Genomic DNA, 17,500 nt, shown 5'->3' on the forward strand with positions numbered 1-17,500 from the left:
TTCATCCCCGCCAGGTGAACCGCTGATTTTACCACTTCCGGTGCCGCGTCCCATAGGTGACCATAGGATTAACAAATACACTACAGTACTAAGACTATAGCACATTACAAAAAAACAAAAAATAGAGATCTCATTTGCACCCCTGGTGGTGAAATCTATCAAAATTAGGGTGGTCGCAAAAAGGAGGGATTTTTCAAATTGACTGTGTGTCGGTTTTAAAAGTGCTTCCCCCTCTGGTCAACATATGAAATAACAAGTGTGTGTAAGAAATTGAAATGCGCCCCCTTTGGTCAAAATGTCTTTTTAAAATATATATATATACTGTATGTATATAAAGACATACTGTAATAACTTGAAGTAAATAATGAAGATTAAAAACAAATTACACCTTTTTTTATACTGTAGTATGTATGTATTATTAATGTTGTAAATACAAATCTTTATATATCTAGAAAGGGTGGTCATAAAGAGGTAGGCATTTTTCTCAGGTCTCAAGAAGGTGACAAATACAAGGGTGTGTGTGTGTGTGTTCTTGTATTTCTCCCCTTCTTGAGACATCAACAAGGAAAAGTACCTTTTATATGAGGATCGGTGAACAAGTTAGGACCGAAATCATGGTCCCAATACGGAAAACCATTGCATCTAATAGAGAGCCAAATACTAGAGTCTGTGAACATTGCTCCAAAGTTTCGTTGATTTAATGTGCATACAGAAGTAAACATTGACAGGTGCAAAGGCAGCAATATATGATAAAACAAGACGGCAGCTAAAGAAGGACTTCCCTAGTCATCCCTGAAAAAAACCCGCCAGGTGAACAGCTGATTTTACCACTTCCTGTGCTGACGTAAGACAACCCGCGTCCCGTATGTGACCTTAGGATGAACAAATACACTACGGTACTAAGACTAAAAATAGAGATTTTATTTGCACCCCTGGTGGTGAAATCTATCAAAGTTAAAGTGGTCGCAAAAAGGAGGGATTTTTCAAACTGACTGTTAGTCGGTTTTAAAAGTGCTCCCCCTCTGGTCAACATATGAAATAACAAGTGTGTGTAAGAAATTTGGCCAAAATTAATTAAAAAAAAATATATATATATATATATACATATATATATATAAATATGTATATAGAGACATACTGTAGCAACTTGAAATAAATAATGAAGATTAAAAATTACAAAAAAAAAAAAAGAGTTTACCTTTTTTATATTTGCATAGTTTGTGTATACTATTAACGTTGTAAATACAAATCTTTATATATCTAGAAAGGGTGGTCCTAAAGAGGTAGGCATTTTTCTCAGGTCTCAAGAAGGCAACAAATGCAAGTGTGTGTGTTTGTGTGTGTGTGTGTGTGTGTGTAATAAACATTGTATTTTTAAAACAATGTATAAAACATATTGTATTTCTACCCTTCTTGAGACATCAACAAGGAAAAGTACCGTCCATATGAGGAGGTGTGAACAAGTTAGGACCGAAATCATGGTCCCAATACGGAAAACCATTGCATCTAATAGAGAGCCAAATACTAGAGTCTGTGAACATTGCTCCAAAGTCAGGATTTTTTGTTGATTTAATGTGCATACAAAAGTAAACATTGACAGGTGCAAAGGCACCAATATATGATAAAACAAGATGGCAGCTAAAGAAGGACTTCCCTAGTCATCCCCGAAAAAAACCCGCCGGGTGAACAGCTGATTTTACCACTTCCGGTGCTGACGTAAGACAACCCGCGTCCCGTATGTGACCGTAGGATGAACAAATACACTACGGTACTAAGACTAAAAATAGAGATTTTATTTGCACCCCTGGTGGTGAAATCCATCAAAGTTAAAGTGGTCACAAAAAGGAGGGATTTTTCAAACTGACTGTTAGTCGGTTTTAAAAGTGCTCCCCCTCTGGCCAACATATGAAATAACAAGTGTGTGTAAGAAATTGAAATCCAAAAATAATTTAAAAAAATTAAATGAATATTTGTCGTAACGAAGTAAATAATGAAGATTAAAAACAAATTACAAACAAAAAAATTCAAAAAAAGAGCTTACCTTTTTTATATTTGCATAGTTTGTATATAATATTAATGTTGTAAATACAAATCTTTATATATCTAGAAAGGTCTTTAAGACGTAGGCATTTTTCTCAGGTCTCAAGAAGGTAACAAATACAAGGGTGTGTGTGTGTGTGTGTGTGTGTGTGTGTGTGTGTGCGTGTGTGTGTGTGTGTGTGTGAGAGACACACAGAGAGCTTCATCTGGGACTTTTTGATTCCAACAGAGTTGAAAGCACTGAGACTCAGTGGTGCACAATGACATCATCGGGTTGACCTTAAGACTTAAGAGCGTGGGCATATGTGCACGTGCGCGCATGTGGAGTGTGTGTGTGTGTGTGTGTGTGTGTAATGTTTACCAGGTCTCATTGCTGCAGTGGAACGCTCCACCCTGGGCAGAGTGGGAGTGGCCGTGTCAGGTACCGTGGTCATTTCTGTAAGAAAGACAAGACATGGGTCACACTTTCTATCACGCTTTGAGTCCTACTATCAGTTTAGGATCCATTTAATGAAGTGCACTCAAAGGTGAATAAAGACAATGAACATTTCCACAAAAAAATGTTGCACAATTTTTGTATAGCGTCTCAACATTGCACGAAACAATTGCAATTGAGTACCGATGTGCTGTTCTTTGAGTGCCAAAGATGTCGTGACCTGTTAGGGCCTGAGCCCCGGGATGCAGAGAGATAAGCGACGTGCAGGAAAAAGTATCATGCAAAACACAAAGGTCCTGCTCTAATAAGATCCAAGTACCAGGCGCTAAACAGCGTGTGCTAACAATACGATTGCGTGTACTATTAGTGGGCGTGTTGTGCGTGATCTACTAAGACTGTGTGTGCAATTGAAACGTGGGGAAGGAGGAGGAAGAGGAATAGGAAGAAGAGGAGAAAGAAGAAGAGGAGAAAGTAGAGGAAGAGGTGTAGCGTGCAAGGACGGGAGTGGAAGAAGTGTCAAAAGATGGAGCTAACTGTTTTAATGACATTCAGACTTTACTTCCATCAATAACGGAGCAGCATCTCCTCATCCGGAAACAACAAGACCGGAAATGTGTCCCGTGAAAAACCGTCCGACCGGAACTCTTTAATAACTAAAGTTCCTTGGGTGAATAATGTTTTAGCGCAGGGGTCACCAACGCGGTGCCCGCGGGCACCAGGTAGCCCGTAAGGACCAGATGAGTAGCCCGCTGGCCTGTTCTAAAAATAGCTCAAATAGCAGCACTTACCAGTGAGCTGACTCTATTTTTTTAATTTTATTTATTTACTAGCAAGCTGGTCTCGCTTTGCCCGACATTTTTAATTCTAAGAGAGACAAAACTCAAATAGAATTGGAAAATCCAAGAAAATATTTTAAAGACTTGGTCTTCACTTGTTTAAATAAATTCATTAATTTTTTTACTTTGCTTCTTATAACTTTCAGAAAGACAATTTTAGGGAAAAAATACAACCTTAAAAATGATTTTAGGATTTTTAAACACATATACCTTTTTACCTTTTAAATTCCTTCCTCTTCTTTCCTGACAATTTAAATCCATGTTCAAGTAAATTAATTGTTTTTATTGTAAAGAATAATAAATACATTTTAATTTAATTCTTCATTTTAGCTTCTGTTTTTTCAATGAAGAATATTTGTGAAATATTTCTTCAAACTTATTATGATTAAAATTCAAAAAAAATATTCTGGCAAATCTAGAAAATCTGTAGAATCAAATTTAAATCTTATTCCAAAGTCTTTTGAATTTCTTTTAAAATTTTTGTTCTGGAAAATCTAAAAGAAATAATGACTTGTCTTTGTTAGAAATATAGCTTGGTCCAATTTGTTATATATTCTAACAAAGTGTAGATTGGATTTTAACATATTTAAAACATGTCATCAAAATTGTAAAATTAATCTTAATCAGGAAAAATTACTAATAATGTTCCATACATTTTTTTTTTTTTTTTTCAAAAAGATTCGAATTAGCTAGTTTTTCTCTTCTTTTTTTCGGTTGAATTTTGAATTTTAAAGAGTCGAAATTGAAGATAAACTATGTTTCAAAATTTAATTGTCATTTTTTTTGTGTTTTCTCCTCTTTTAAACCGTTCAATTAAGTGTAAATATCATTAATTATTAATAATAACAGAGTTAAAGGTAAATTGAGCAAATTGGCTATTTCTGGCAATTTATTTAAGTGTGTATCAAACTGGTAGCCCTTCGCATTAATCAGTACCCAAGAAGTAGCTCTTGCTTTCAAAAAGGTTGGTGACCCCTGGTCTAGCGCTTTCATGGCGAGTTCACTGACAGATATAAGTAAGAACTTTACACTACTTTATATTAGAAATGGCAACAGCGGAGGATGAATGTCTCATACAAGAAGGTAGAGGAAAAGAAGAAGCTTATCAACTAAGGCAGGGGTGTCCAAAGTGCGGCCCGAGGGCCATTTGCGGCCCGCAGCTAATCGTTTACCGGCCCCGCCACACATTCTGGAAATACTATTGTAAAAATAAAAAAGAACATTAAAAAAAGTGGAATGAGGTGAAATCTAACGAGAAAAAGTTGTAATGTTGACACAAAAGCTGCCATGCAGGCTGTTTTTTTTTTCTTTTGTCTTTCTTCATTTTTCTTTTTTTGCCATTGCTGAAAAAAAAAAAAATAATGACAAAAAAATCCATGTTATAATGAATTATTTATCAATTACTGCAAATATTTCACTTTAAAATGTTTTATGTGGTAAATATTGCATATATTGTGTAGTAGCCATATAAAAACATCAAAGTTTTCTTTGACAAAAGCGCATGAAACAAACAAAATAATAGTTCCGGCATAAAATGGACAGATATATCTGAAGTTGATCTCGTAACTTAAGTGTTGAAAGTAAAAGAAAAACCTAATAAAAATGTATCACTTTATGAGTGGGGCACCTTTTGGATCCCAAATATATTTAGTGATTTTGTATTTATCTTTTCACTGTGATTACTCAAAAATATGAAATAATTCAAATCAATGGTGTCCTGCATTATTGATCTTTTAGGGCTCTAATGACTAAATACTGCATATTTCGGTTTTACTATAAAAAAAAACTAAGTTGTTTTTGACAGAAAAGCCATAAAACTTTTTTTTAAATTTGTATTACTTTATATCAACTTGAAGTTGATATAAAGATTTACTGTAAGCGTTAAATAATTAAAAAATAATAATAATCTGACTTATTTTTAACATTTTAATGACTGAGACCCTTTATGGTCCCCGGGACCCCTAAAGGTAAAATAAATAAAAAAATGCATATATTTTCCATATGTCCCTTGTTGGTGTGACTTGAGTGGGGTGGGAGGGTGGGTGTGGATTTGGGTTTTAAGGGAAAGGGTGTGAAGAGTTTTCTGACTTTAAAATTGTACTGTTTCGATTTGCACTTTTTTCTGTATTTGAAAATGCCAATAAAAAAAAAGTTGGTTTAAAAATGCATATATTTTGTTATGGTTTGAAAATGAAAAATATCAAAATGGCCCCCACATGCTTTAATTTTTCCGTGTGCGGCCCTCAGTGGAAAAAGTTTGGACACCCCTGAACTATGGTACCGGCACGGACTACAGTGGCGGACTTATGCAGATCCCAAATACACATCAGCAGGCACCAGAAGGTAAGAAAAGTTGCTTTTACATAATATTGCGAAACAAAACCCCAGGTAATATGTCTGCTAATAGGTGCCATTTTGCGCTCCTTATACACACACACCATAATAATACTTGTACCTCTGACTATGGTAATGGGCCGACAATCCATCAAGCGGTGCGGCTTCATAGCTTACCGAAGTCGTACTAAAAACATTTTGACAGATTTTTGAGCGCCGTGTGTAATGTTTTTTTATTTTCAATGGAACCTTTTAAAGTTTTGGTGTTGTTTACTGGCGTCATATTGCAGTCTACATGTGTCTCTTATGTGTGACTGCCATCTACTGGTCACACTTATCATTACACCATGTACCAAATAACATTGCTTCGAGGTCAGTAAGCACAAACAGAATGATGCCGTACATTAGGCGCAACGGGTTATAAGGCGCACTGTCGATTTTTGAGAAAATGAGAGGATTTTAAGTGCGCCTTATAGTCCGGAAAATAGGGTACAAGCTGCCCTCTAACTGTGATATGGTTTTACATGCTTTCTGTATGTACAACTGAAATCATTATTGTATGTAAAGTGTGTTTTGTGTTAATATTTTTAGGTTGCTGGGAACAGATTAACTGGATTTGCATATTTTCTTTGGTTGTCATCTGACCCTTTGGAACGGATTACGGCCAAAAAGCCAAGTGTGCTACCACGAGAAACGGCGTACTGAGTTTTTACTGCTGCACTACTGGTACTGAGGTCTGGCGTTTGGACAAGTCGTACACACACACACACACTCACACACACACACACACACACACACACACACACACACACACACACACACACACACACTCACACACACACACACACACACACACACACACACACACACACACACACACACACACACACACACACACACACACACACACTCACACACTCACACACACACATGATATGATGGATGCTGCACTCACAGCGACCTTGGTGTCAGTTTGTGTATGATACATCAAAGAGTGGTGCGAACACAAACACATCAGCTGTGGGCTTTGTCAGTGGAGGACTTTCTGGCTGTGATGATCACTTTTCCATAGTTCCTTCTTTAAACACCAGCTCCCTGCTTCACACACACACACACACACACACGCACACACTGTATTTGTTACCTTCTGAAACCTCCAAATAATGCCTACTTCTTGAGGACCACCCTCTCTAGATATATAAAGATTTGTATTTACAACATTAATAATATATACATACTATGCAAATATAGAAAAGCTTGTTGTGAGAAATGAGTTGGAACTTCACAAGAAAAAGGTCAGAAATTCACAAGAAAAATTTAGAATTAGGGCAGTGTCATAATAAAAGTCGTCCTTTTACTCAACGCAAGTCAAAATGTGACAAGAAAAACGGAACATTTGTGCAATGTTATGATAAAAGTTGGAATTTGACTCAATAACAGTCGCAATTTTACAAGAAAAGCTTAAAATGTTGGCAGTTTTATGAAAAGCGTCGTCATTTTACTCTACAAAAGTCACAATTTTATAAGAAAACTGTAAAATGTTGGCAATATTATAATAATAATAATAATAATAATCGGAATTTCACTTGGAAAAATCATGACAAAAGTCATCATTTTACGCCAAAAATGTCACTGTTTTACAAGGACAACAAAAAAGTTGGCAATATTGTGATACAGGTCCAAGTTTTATACGACAAATGTCACCAATTAGCATTAAAAAGTAGTAATTTAACATGAAAAAGTAATAATTTTACGAGAAAATATTGCAATATTGCAGAAACAGAAAGAATATGACAAATTGTTCCCAATTTTATAAGAAAAAAGTCGACACGTTGTGAGAAAAAGACTGCTTTTAGTACATTTATTTTTGTGTTTGTAATTGGTTTTTAATCTTCATTATTTACTTTGAGTTATTACAGTGTGTCTCTATATACATATTTATGTATTTATTTTATTTAATTTTGGCCAAAGGGGGCACATTTCAATTTCTTACACACGCTTGTTATTACATATGTTGACCAGAGGGGGAGCGCTTCAATTTTTTTTATTTACACACACTTGTTATTTCATATGTTGACCAAAGGGGAAGCACTTTTAAAACCGACACAGTCAATTTGAAAAATCCCTCCTTTTTGGGACCGTCCTGATTTTGATGTATTTCACCACCAGGGGTGCAAATGAGACATTCTCTATTAGATGTACTGCTTTTCCGTATTGGGACCATGATTTATGTCCTAACTTGTTCACACCTCCTCATATGGAAGGTACTTTTCCTTGTTGATGTCTCAAGAAGGGTAGAAATACAAGAACACACACACGCACGCACGCACGCACTCACACACACACACACACACACACACACACACACACACACACACACACACACACACACACACACACACACACACACACACACACACACACACAAACACGCACACATTCTTGTATTTGTAACCTTCTTTTGAGACCTCAGAAAAATGCCTACTTCTTGAGGACCACCCTCTCTAGATATATAAAGATTTGTATTTACAACATTAATAATATATACATACTATGCAAATATAGAAAAGCTTGTTGTGAGAAATGAGTTGGAACTTCACAAGAAAAAGGTCACAATTTCACAAGAAAAACTTAGAATTTTGGCAGTATTATAACAGTATTATAATAAAAGTCATAATTTTACTCAAAGCAAGTCAAAATGTTACAAGAAAAACTGAATATTTGTGCAATATTATGATAACTCAATAACAGTTGTAATTTTACTCGACAAAAGTCACAATTTTATAAGAAAACTGTAAAATGTTGGCAATATAATAATAATAATCGAAATTTCACTTGGCAAAGTTATGACAAAAGTAATGATTTTACTCCAAAAATGTCACTATTTTACAAGAACAACAAAAAAATTGGCAATATTGTGATAAAAGTTGGAATTTTACTCAATAACAGTTGTAATTTTACTTGACAAAAGTCACGATTTTAGAAGAAAAATGTGAAAATGTTGGCAATATTATAACAATAATTGGAATTTCACTTGGCAAAATGATGACAAAAGTCATCATTTTGTCATCATTTCACTATTTTACAAGAACAACAAAAAAATTGGCAGTATTGTGACAAAAGTCAGAATTTTACATGACAAATGTCACCATTTTGAATTAAAAAGTAATAATTTTACGAGAAAATATTGCAATGTTACAGAAACAAAAAGAATACGACAAAATTGTTCCCAATTTTATAAGAAAAAAGTCGACACGTGTGAGAAAAAGACTGCTTTTAGTACATTTTTGAATTTTTTGTTTATAACTGGTTTTTAATCTTCATTATTTACTTCAAGTTATCACAGTATGTCTCTATATACATATTTATGTATTTATTTGAATTAATTTTGACCAAAGGGGGCGCATTTAAATTTCTTATTCTCACTTTTTATTACATATGTTGGCCAGAGGGGGAGCACTTCAATTTTTTTTACACACACTTGTTATTTCATATGTTGACCAGACATGATTTATGTCCTAACTTGTTCACCGGTCCTCATATGGAAGGCACTTTTCCTTGTTGATGTCTCAAGAAGGGTAGAAATACAAGAACGCACGCACGCACGCACACACGCACACACACACACACACACACACACACACACACACACACACACACACACACACACACACACACACACACACACACACACACACACACACACACACACACACACACACACACACACACCTCCTCTTTTGACACGTGCAAGTGTAAACCACTTCTTCCCCCCCAGAGGAAGGCTGTGTTTATATGCATGCTCTCCAAGTGTCTCTCTTACTGTCTGCCGATGGACACATGGTCTCTACAAGTCTGAGAGGATCGTGGATTTCCTCTTCGTTTGCGCCGAGGGTCTGAGGATTTGTTTGTGTTTTGTTGGTGTGAGGGTTGAACCTTGGCTCGCCATTAGAACGCCCCTTAGGTCGCCCACACATTCTTATTTAGTGTGTGTGTACATAATAGCCTTGTCCCGATACTAATATTTTGGTACCAGTACCAAAATGTATTTTGATACTTTTTGATACTTTTCTAAATAAAGGGGATCACAAAAAATGGCATTATTGGTTTTATTTTAACAAAAAAATCTTACGGTACATTAAACATATGTTTATTATTGCAAGTTTGTCCTTAAAAAAAATAGTGAACATACAAGACAACTTGTCTTTTAGTAGTAAGTAAACAAACAAAGACTCCTAATTAGGGATGTCCGATAATGGCTTTTTGCCGATATCCGATATTCCGATATTGTCCAACTCTTTAATTACCGATATCAACCGATACCGATATCAACCGATATATGCAGTCGTGGAATTAACACATTATTATGCCTAATTTGGACAACCAGGTATGGTGAAGATAAGGTACTTTTTAAAAAAAATTAGTAAAATAAGATAAATAAATTAAAAACATTTGCTTGAATAAAAAAGAAAGTAAAACAATATAAAAACAGTTACATAGAAACTAGTAATGAATGAAAATGAGTAAAATTAACTGTTAAAGGTTAGTACTATTAGTGGACCAGCAGCACGCACAATCATGTGTGCTTACGGACTGTATCCCTTGCAGACTGTATTGATATATATTGATATATAATGTAGGAACCAGAATATTAATAACAGAAAGAAACAACCCTTTTGTGTGAATAAGTGTGAATGGGGGAGGGAGGTTTTTTGGGTTGGTGCACTAATTGTAAGTGTATCTTGTGTTTTTTATGTGGATTTAATAAAAAAACAAACAAAACAAACAAAAAAAACAAAAAAAAACGATACCGATAATAAAAAAACCGATACCGATAATTTCCGATATTACATTTTAACGCATATATCGGCCGATAATATCGGCAGGCCGATATTATCGGACATCTCTACTCCTAATTAGTCTGCTGACGTATGCAGTAACATATTGTGTCATTTATCATTCTATTGTTTTGGGGTAAGGGGTAGCGGGGGGTGTATATTGTAGCGTCCCGGAAGAGTTAGTGCTGCAAGGGATTCTGGGTATTTGTTCTGTTGTGTTTATGTTGTGTTACGGTGCGGATGTTCTCCCGAAATGTGTTTTGTCATTCTTGTTTGGTGTGGGTTCACAGAGTGGCGCATATTTGTAACCGTGTTAAAGTTGTTTATACGGGCACCCTCAGTGTGACCTGTATGGCTGTTGACCAAGTATGCCTTGCATTCACTTGTGTGTGTGAAAAGCCGTAGATATTATGTGACTGGGCCGGCACGCAAAGGCAGTGCCTTTAATATATATAGAAAAACCTAAAAAAAATAATAAAATTTGACCTTTTAGATGTTGTTGTAGGAGGCATTTGAACACAACACAAGGGTAGAATGTATACTATCCATGTATAGAGAGAATACTTCAGGTAGTGATGTAGTGGAGGGAATACAACCTGTTTGAGCCCACTGCAACAAGCCAGCATTTTGACTACCACATTCACCCAGTGTTGTATAATTGCGACAATTATATAACAAGCTCTAAATTAAATTTGATGCATCTGTTCCACAATAACTACATATGTACATGCTCTCGACATTGTAATAACAACCAAAAAAAATATAAAAGACATTTAACTTACTGGAATCTGATGAATCCAGTCCAATAAAACAAATAGGGGTTGTGTGAGTTCATGGCCAGAAGGCGTGACTTATAAACACGTTTACGATCCAATAGCCTTGTGAGACTGAACAATAGGACCCAATGACTATGTAAATGTGGTAAAAAATAAATAAATATATATAACGGATTGTTTTTTAGGATGGTTAAAGGTAACGTTGTAATTTTACAACAAAGGGTGTTACAGGGTTAAGGTTGTGTACTTCTCCCGACATCTGTGTACACAGCGGCGTTTTAAAAAGTCATACATACCGATACAGATAATTTCCGATATTACATTTTAAATAATTTATCGCCCGATAATATCGGCGGTCCGATAGTATCGGACATCTCTAATCAGGGGTGTAGCGTGTTGCATACTTTTTACTTTTGCATTCAACTCTGAACCATTTTTATACATTAGACATGCTAAAACCAATCCAAGTAGGTCAATATTTGCTAAAATATTGTTACGCAATATCAACATATTCAAGTTTTTTGATGTAGATCAGGGGTGTCCAAACTTTTTCCACTGAGGGCCGCACACGGAAAAATTAAAGCATGTGGGGGCCATTTTGATATTTTTTCATTTTCAAACCATAACAAAATATATGCATTTTTTTATTTATTTTACCTTTAGGGGTCCCGGGGACCATAAAGGGTTTAAGTCATTAAAATGTTAAAAATAAGTCAGATTATTATTTTTTTTTAAATTATTTAACGCTTACAGTAAATCTGATATAAAGTAATACAAATTTAAAAAAAATGTTTTATGGCTTTTCTGTCAAAAACAACTTAGTTGTTTTTTTTTAATAGTAAAACTGAAATATGCATTTTTAGTAATTAGAGCCCTAAAAGATCAATAATGCAGGACACCATTGATTTGAATTATTTCATATTTTTGAGTAATCACAGTGAAAAGATCAATAAAAAAATCACTAAATATATTTGGGATCCAAAAGGTGCCCCACTCATAAAGTGATACATTTTTATTAGGTTTTTCTTTTACTTTCAACACTTAAGTTACGAGATCAACTTCAGATATATCTGTCCATTTTATGCTGGAACTATTATTTTGTTTGTTTTATGCGCTTTTGTCAAAGAAAACTTTGATGTTTTTATATGGCTACTACTAGGGGTGTGGGAAAAAATCGATTCGAATTCGAATCGCGTTTCTCACGTTGTGCGATTCAGAATCGATTCTCATTTTAAAAAAATTGATTTTTTTTTTTAAATATTTTTTTTTTATTAAATTTTTTTTTTTTTTTTTTTTTAATTAATCAATCCAACAAAACAATACACAGCAATACCATAACAATGCAATCCAATTCCAAAACCAAACCCGAGCCAGCAACACTCAGAACTGCAATAAACAGAGCAATTGAGAGGAGACACAAACACGACACAGAACAATCCAAAAGTAGTGAAACAAAAATGAATATTATCAACAACACTATCAATATTAGTTACAATTTCAACATAGCAGTGATTAAAAATCCCTCATTGACATTATCATTAGACATTTACTTTATGAGATGCGATGCTATTATTCATTTTTTATTATTTTTTATTTTTTATCAATGTTTGTAATGATAATATCAATGAGGGATTTTTAATCACTGCTATGTTGAAATTGTTACTAATATTGATACTGTTGTTGATAATATTCATTTTTGTCTCACTACTTTTAGATTGTTCCGTGTCATGTTTGTGTGTCCTCAATTGCTCTGTTTATTGCTATTCTGAATGTTGCTGGGTCGGGTTTTGTTTTGAAATTGTATTGCATTATTATGGTATTGTTGTGTATTGTTTTCATTAAAAAAAAAAAAAATAAAATAAATAATAATAATTAAAAAATCGTTTTTGAATCGAGAATCGTGTTGAATTGAATTTTTTTTTAATTCTGAATCGAATCGTGACCCCAAGAATCGATTTTGAATCGAATCGTGTGACACCCAAAGATTCCCAGCCCTAGCTACTACACAATATATGCAATATTTACCACATAAAACATTTTCAAGTGAAATATTTGAAGTAATTGGAGCCCTGAAAATAATTCATTATAACATGGATTTTTTGTCTTTTTTTTTTTTTTTTGAGCAATGGCAAAAAAAGAAAAATGAAGAAAGACAAAAGAAAAAAAAACAGCCTGCATGGCAGCTTTTGTGTCAACATTGCAACTTTTTCTCGTTAGATTTCACCTCATTACACTTTTTTTAATGTTCTTTTTTATTTTTTACAATAGTATTTCCAGAATGTGTGGCGGGCCGGTAAACAATTAGCTGCGGGCCGCACTTTGGACACCCCTGATGTAGATGATAGGTGCACAGTGCAATATCTAATACTCTATTTGTTAATTACATTTTTCTAATATGCGGAGGGCCATTAAAAACACTCAAATGAGCCCCCGGGCTGCACTTTGCGCACCCCTGCAGTAGCTGTACTAACACAGACTCTGACCCCCACACAGCGGATCACATATCAACCCAGGATAAGTAGCTCCCGGCAGCCGACGTTAAGCTCTTTTAATTTGGTGCCCTTTACCTGGGTAATTAGCCCCCCGTGTGTTTGGGAAGAGTGAAGGGCAGACATGAAAACACAACATTGATGTTGCTCACTCTCACTTCCCAAATGAATGACCACACACGGCGTTTGTCAACTCTCTTGTCCATCCCCCTTTTATTGACTCCTACTGTACCTACCAATCGGTTTTTCAACTTGCATCCCTATAACCTCCTTTACACCTTTTCTATCACGTTGCCCCTGGCGACACACTAATTGGTCTGGCATGATTATTTCCTTCTTTTATATTTCATCTTAATTCTCCCATTAAGGGATCCTTTTTTAGACGCTAATAAGCTACAGTCTTCTTACAGTAGCTAAGGGATTCAAACGGCCTAATTCTTGGGTGGATCTCGTGTGAAAAGAAGGTGGGGGGGTTAACATTTTGCAATGCGGTGCGCTGGAAATGACGGAAAGCGCCACTCTGCATAGCAACTGACGCTGTGGGGTTGTCTATAATTCACAATCTTTTTGTAACACAAGAACATATATGATTTTCTTTTTTTATGTATTCTATATCTTGAATAAATATAGCAAAAGTCAGCTCACAATGTAAGTCGCTCTATTCCGCTGATAAAGCGCTTTATATGAAAGGTAGTATCCGTCACATTCATAACAACATGTAATATTTACGTATTTTGCTCATTTTATACATACGGCTGTGTATTATAAGAGACCGGGCTTTTTGCTCCGCCGCTCCCAGTCTGTGGAACGCTCTCCCTGACCACCTGAGGGCACCACAGACTGTAGATGCTTTTAAAAAAAGCCTTAAAAACCCATCTTTTTAAAAACACCTTTTTTTTTATAGATATATGCATACTAGTTTTAGCTATTTGGCTGTTCTAGTTTTTATTTTTATTTATTTTTTATTATCTTTTAATTTATTTATATTTTTTATACACTGTAGCACTTTGAGGTTGTTTACTCAATGTAAAGTGCTTTTTACAGATAAAATCTATTATTATTATTATTATTATTAATTTCACAGACGCATCACAACGTTCACTTTTCCCTTTAACAACAACAACACAACTACTCATAGCAGACTTCATGAGAGACAACAAAGACTACTTTGCGACAAATGACGATCCAGAACCTTATATTTTTGAGCCTGAATATAAGGAGGATGATCTATAAGTTGTAGAAGCTGTGTGCTATGGCTAAGTACTAAACAGGAAATTGGTCTGGCATGATTATTTCCTTCTTTTATATTTTATCTTAATTCTCCCATGAAGGGATCCTTTTGGACGCTAATAAGCTACAGTCTTCTTACAGTAGCGAAGGGATTCAAACGGCCCAGTTCCTGGGTGGATCTTATGTGAGAAGAAGGTGGGGAGGTTTAACATTTTGCAATGCAGTGCGCTGGAAATGACGGAAAGCGCCACTCTGCATAGCAACTGACGCTGTGGTCAAAGTTGGAATTGCGCACACACTTTTAGATATACCAACACTCTAAAACCGAAACCCCCAAATTTGTCATGTTTCAGGTGTCAGGTAAACCGCAATGAATGGGACCAATTAAAGGGGAATTGCACTTTTTTTTGGTGGTGGGGGTGTGTGTGTGTCTATAATTCACAATATTTTTGTAACACAAGAACATATATGTTTTTCTTTTTTTAATGTATTCTAAATCTTGAATAAATATAGCAAAAGTCAGCTCACAATGGAGACAATGGAAGTCGCTCTATTCCGCTGATAAAGCGCTTTATATGAAATGTAGTATCCGTCACATTCAGAACAACATGTAATATTTACGTATTTTGCTCATTTTATACATACGGCTGTGTATTATAAGAGACCGGGCTTTCTGCTCCGCCCCTCCCAGTCTGTGGAACGCTGTCCCTGACCACCTGAGGGCACCACAGACTGTGGATGCTTTTAAAAAAGGCTTAAAAACCCATCTTTTTAAAAACACCATTTTTTTTGTAGATATATGCATACTAGTTTTAGCTATTTGAATGTTCTAGTTTTTATTTTTATTTATTTTTTATTATCTTTTATCGATTTTATTTTTTATACACCGTAGCACTTTGAGGTTGTTTACTCAATGTAAAGTGCTTTTTACAAATAAAATATATTATTATTATTAATTTCACAGACGCATCACAACGTTCGCTTTTCCCTTTAACAACAACAACACAACTACTCATAGCAGACTTCATGAGAGACAACAAAGACTACTTTGGGACAAATGACGATCCAGAACCTTATATTTTTGAGCCTGAATATAAGGAGGATGATCTACAAGTTGTAGAAGCTGTGTGCTATGGCTAAGTAGTAAACAGGAAATTGGTATGACATTATAATTTTCTTCTTTTAAAAAAAATCCTAATTCTCCCATTAAGGGATCCTTTTAGGCGGTAATAAACTAACAATAGAGAAAATGGAAATCGCTGTATTCCGCCGATAAAGCGCTCTATATACACACAGTATATGAAATGTAGTATCCGTCACATTCATAACAACATGTAATATTTACGTATTTTGCTCATTTTACACATACGGCTGCGTATTAATTTCAAAGATGCATTACAACGTTCAATTTTCCCTATAACAACAACAACACAACTACTCACAGCAGACTTCATGAGAGACAACAAAGACTACTTTGGGACAAATGACGATCCAGAACCTTATATTTTTGAGCCTGAATATAAGGAGGATGATCTATAAGTTTTAGAAGCTGTGTGCTATGGCTAAGTACTCAACAAGAAATACAAACTACGAACAAAATACAACAATCACTTACTGCACAATGTCTGCTCTAAGTGGGATGCCGACTGATGGGATGTTTATGTCTTCCCGTTTACATGAAGACTTAATCATGATCCTTACACAGGTTAAAAAAAATCTCTGAGTATAATTTGGATGTCACAGTTGAGCAACTTCTCGGTTTATGTCCACAACCTTCTACTATCCAGGTGAGAAGTATTATTTATAATCTAGAATTTCAATTAAATTGAATTTCAATCAATTTGGTAGCATAAGCTAGTTAGCCCTCTGTGATCACGGCACAGCTAAAATTAGTTTGTCTGTGTTAGCACTTATAATAACAATATCCTTGTTTCTTATTCACATTACGACATGTGAATGGAGTACCCTTGGTGGTTTTTGGATGATCTTTAGAGGGCTTTATGGGCACAGTAGAGTACCCCCGTTGTCTGCGTTGGTAGCCACCTCCTACTTGTCATATATATAATCGTAATATACTTGCCGTATATTACGATTTAGAATGTGTAAACAAAAGAAAAACACGCCTTCTTGTCTTACATAGGGATTGTGAATGATAGGCAAAACTCCCAAAAAAGTGCAGTTCTCCTTCAAAGTATGAGACTGAAGGTGTTAAGTCCTCACACACACACACACACACACACACACACACACACACACACACACACACACACACACACACACACACACACACACACACACACACACACACACACACACACAGCACACACACACACACACACACACACACACACCCACACACACACAACACACACACTTTCACACAAACACACAGTTTAGGGCTCATTGTAAAGCTGCCGAGTAAGCAGAAACAGAGAGATGAAAACTGTTCAATTATGGAAAGAGCTCTGGGAATAAATCTACCTCTGTCTCTATATATATGTATGTGTGTGTGTGTGTGTGT

The 17,500-nt window shown here is 35.3% G+C and overlaps 2 protein-coding genes across 3 annotated transcripts in view; both read right to left on the minus strand.

Annotated features, from left to right (window-relative positions):
- Nucleotides 1-17,500, minus strand: part of LOC133663222 (frizzled-7-like) — a 791,936-nt gene that overhangs the window by 579,473 nt on the left and 194,963 nt on the right. The gene's annotated exons all lie outside the window — the stretch shown is intronic.
- The window catches only part of LOC133663220 (neuropilin-2-like), a 342,926-nt gene that overhangs the window by 60,537 nt on the left and 264,889 nt on the right, over nt 1-17,500 (minus strand). For both annotated transcript variants that reach the window (XM_062067529.1, XM_062067530.1), the window contains exon 12: nt 2,402-2,476. In XM_062067529.1, coding sequence (XP_061923513.1) covers nt 2,402-2,476 — 75 coding nt within the window. The remainder of the gene's footprint in view (nt 1-2,401; nt 2,477-17,500) is intronic.

The sequence above is a fragment of the Entelurus aequoreus genome, linkage group LG13 (genome assembly GCF_033978785.1).
Source record: "Entelurus aequoreus isolate RoL-2023_Sb linkage group LG13, RoL_Eaeq_v1.1, whole genome shotgun sequence".
Classification (NCBI taxonomy): Eukaryota; Metazoa; Chordata; class Actinopteri; order Syngnathiformes; family Syngnathidae; genus Entelurus; species Entelurus aequoreus.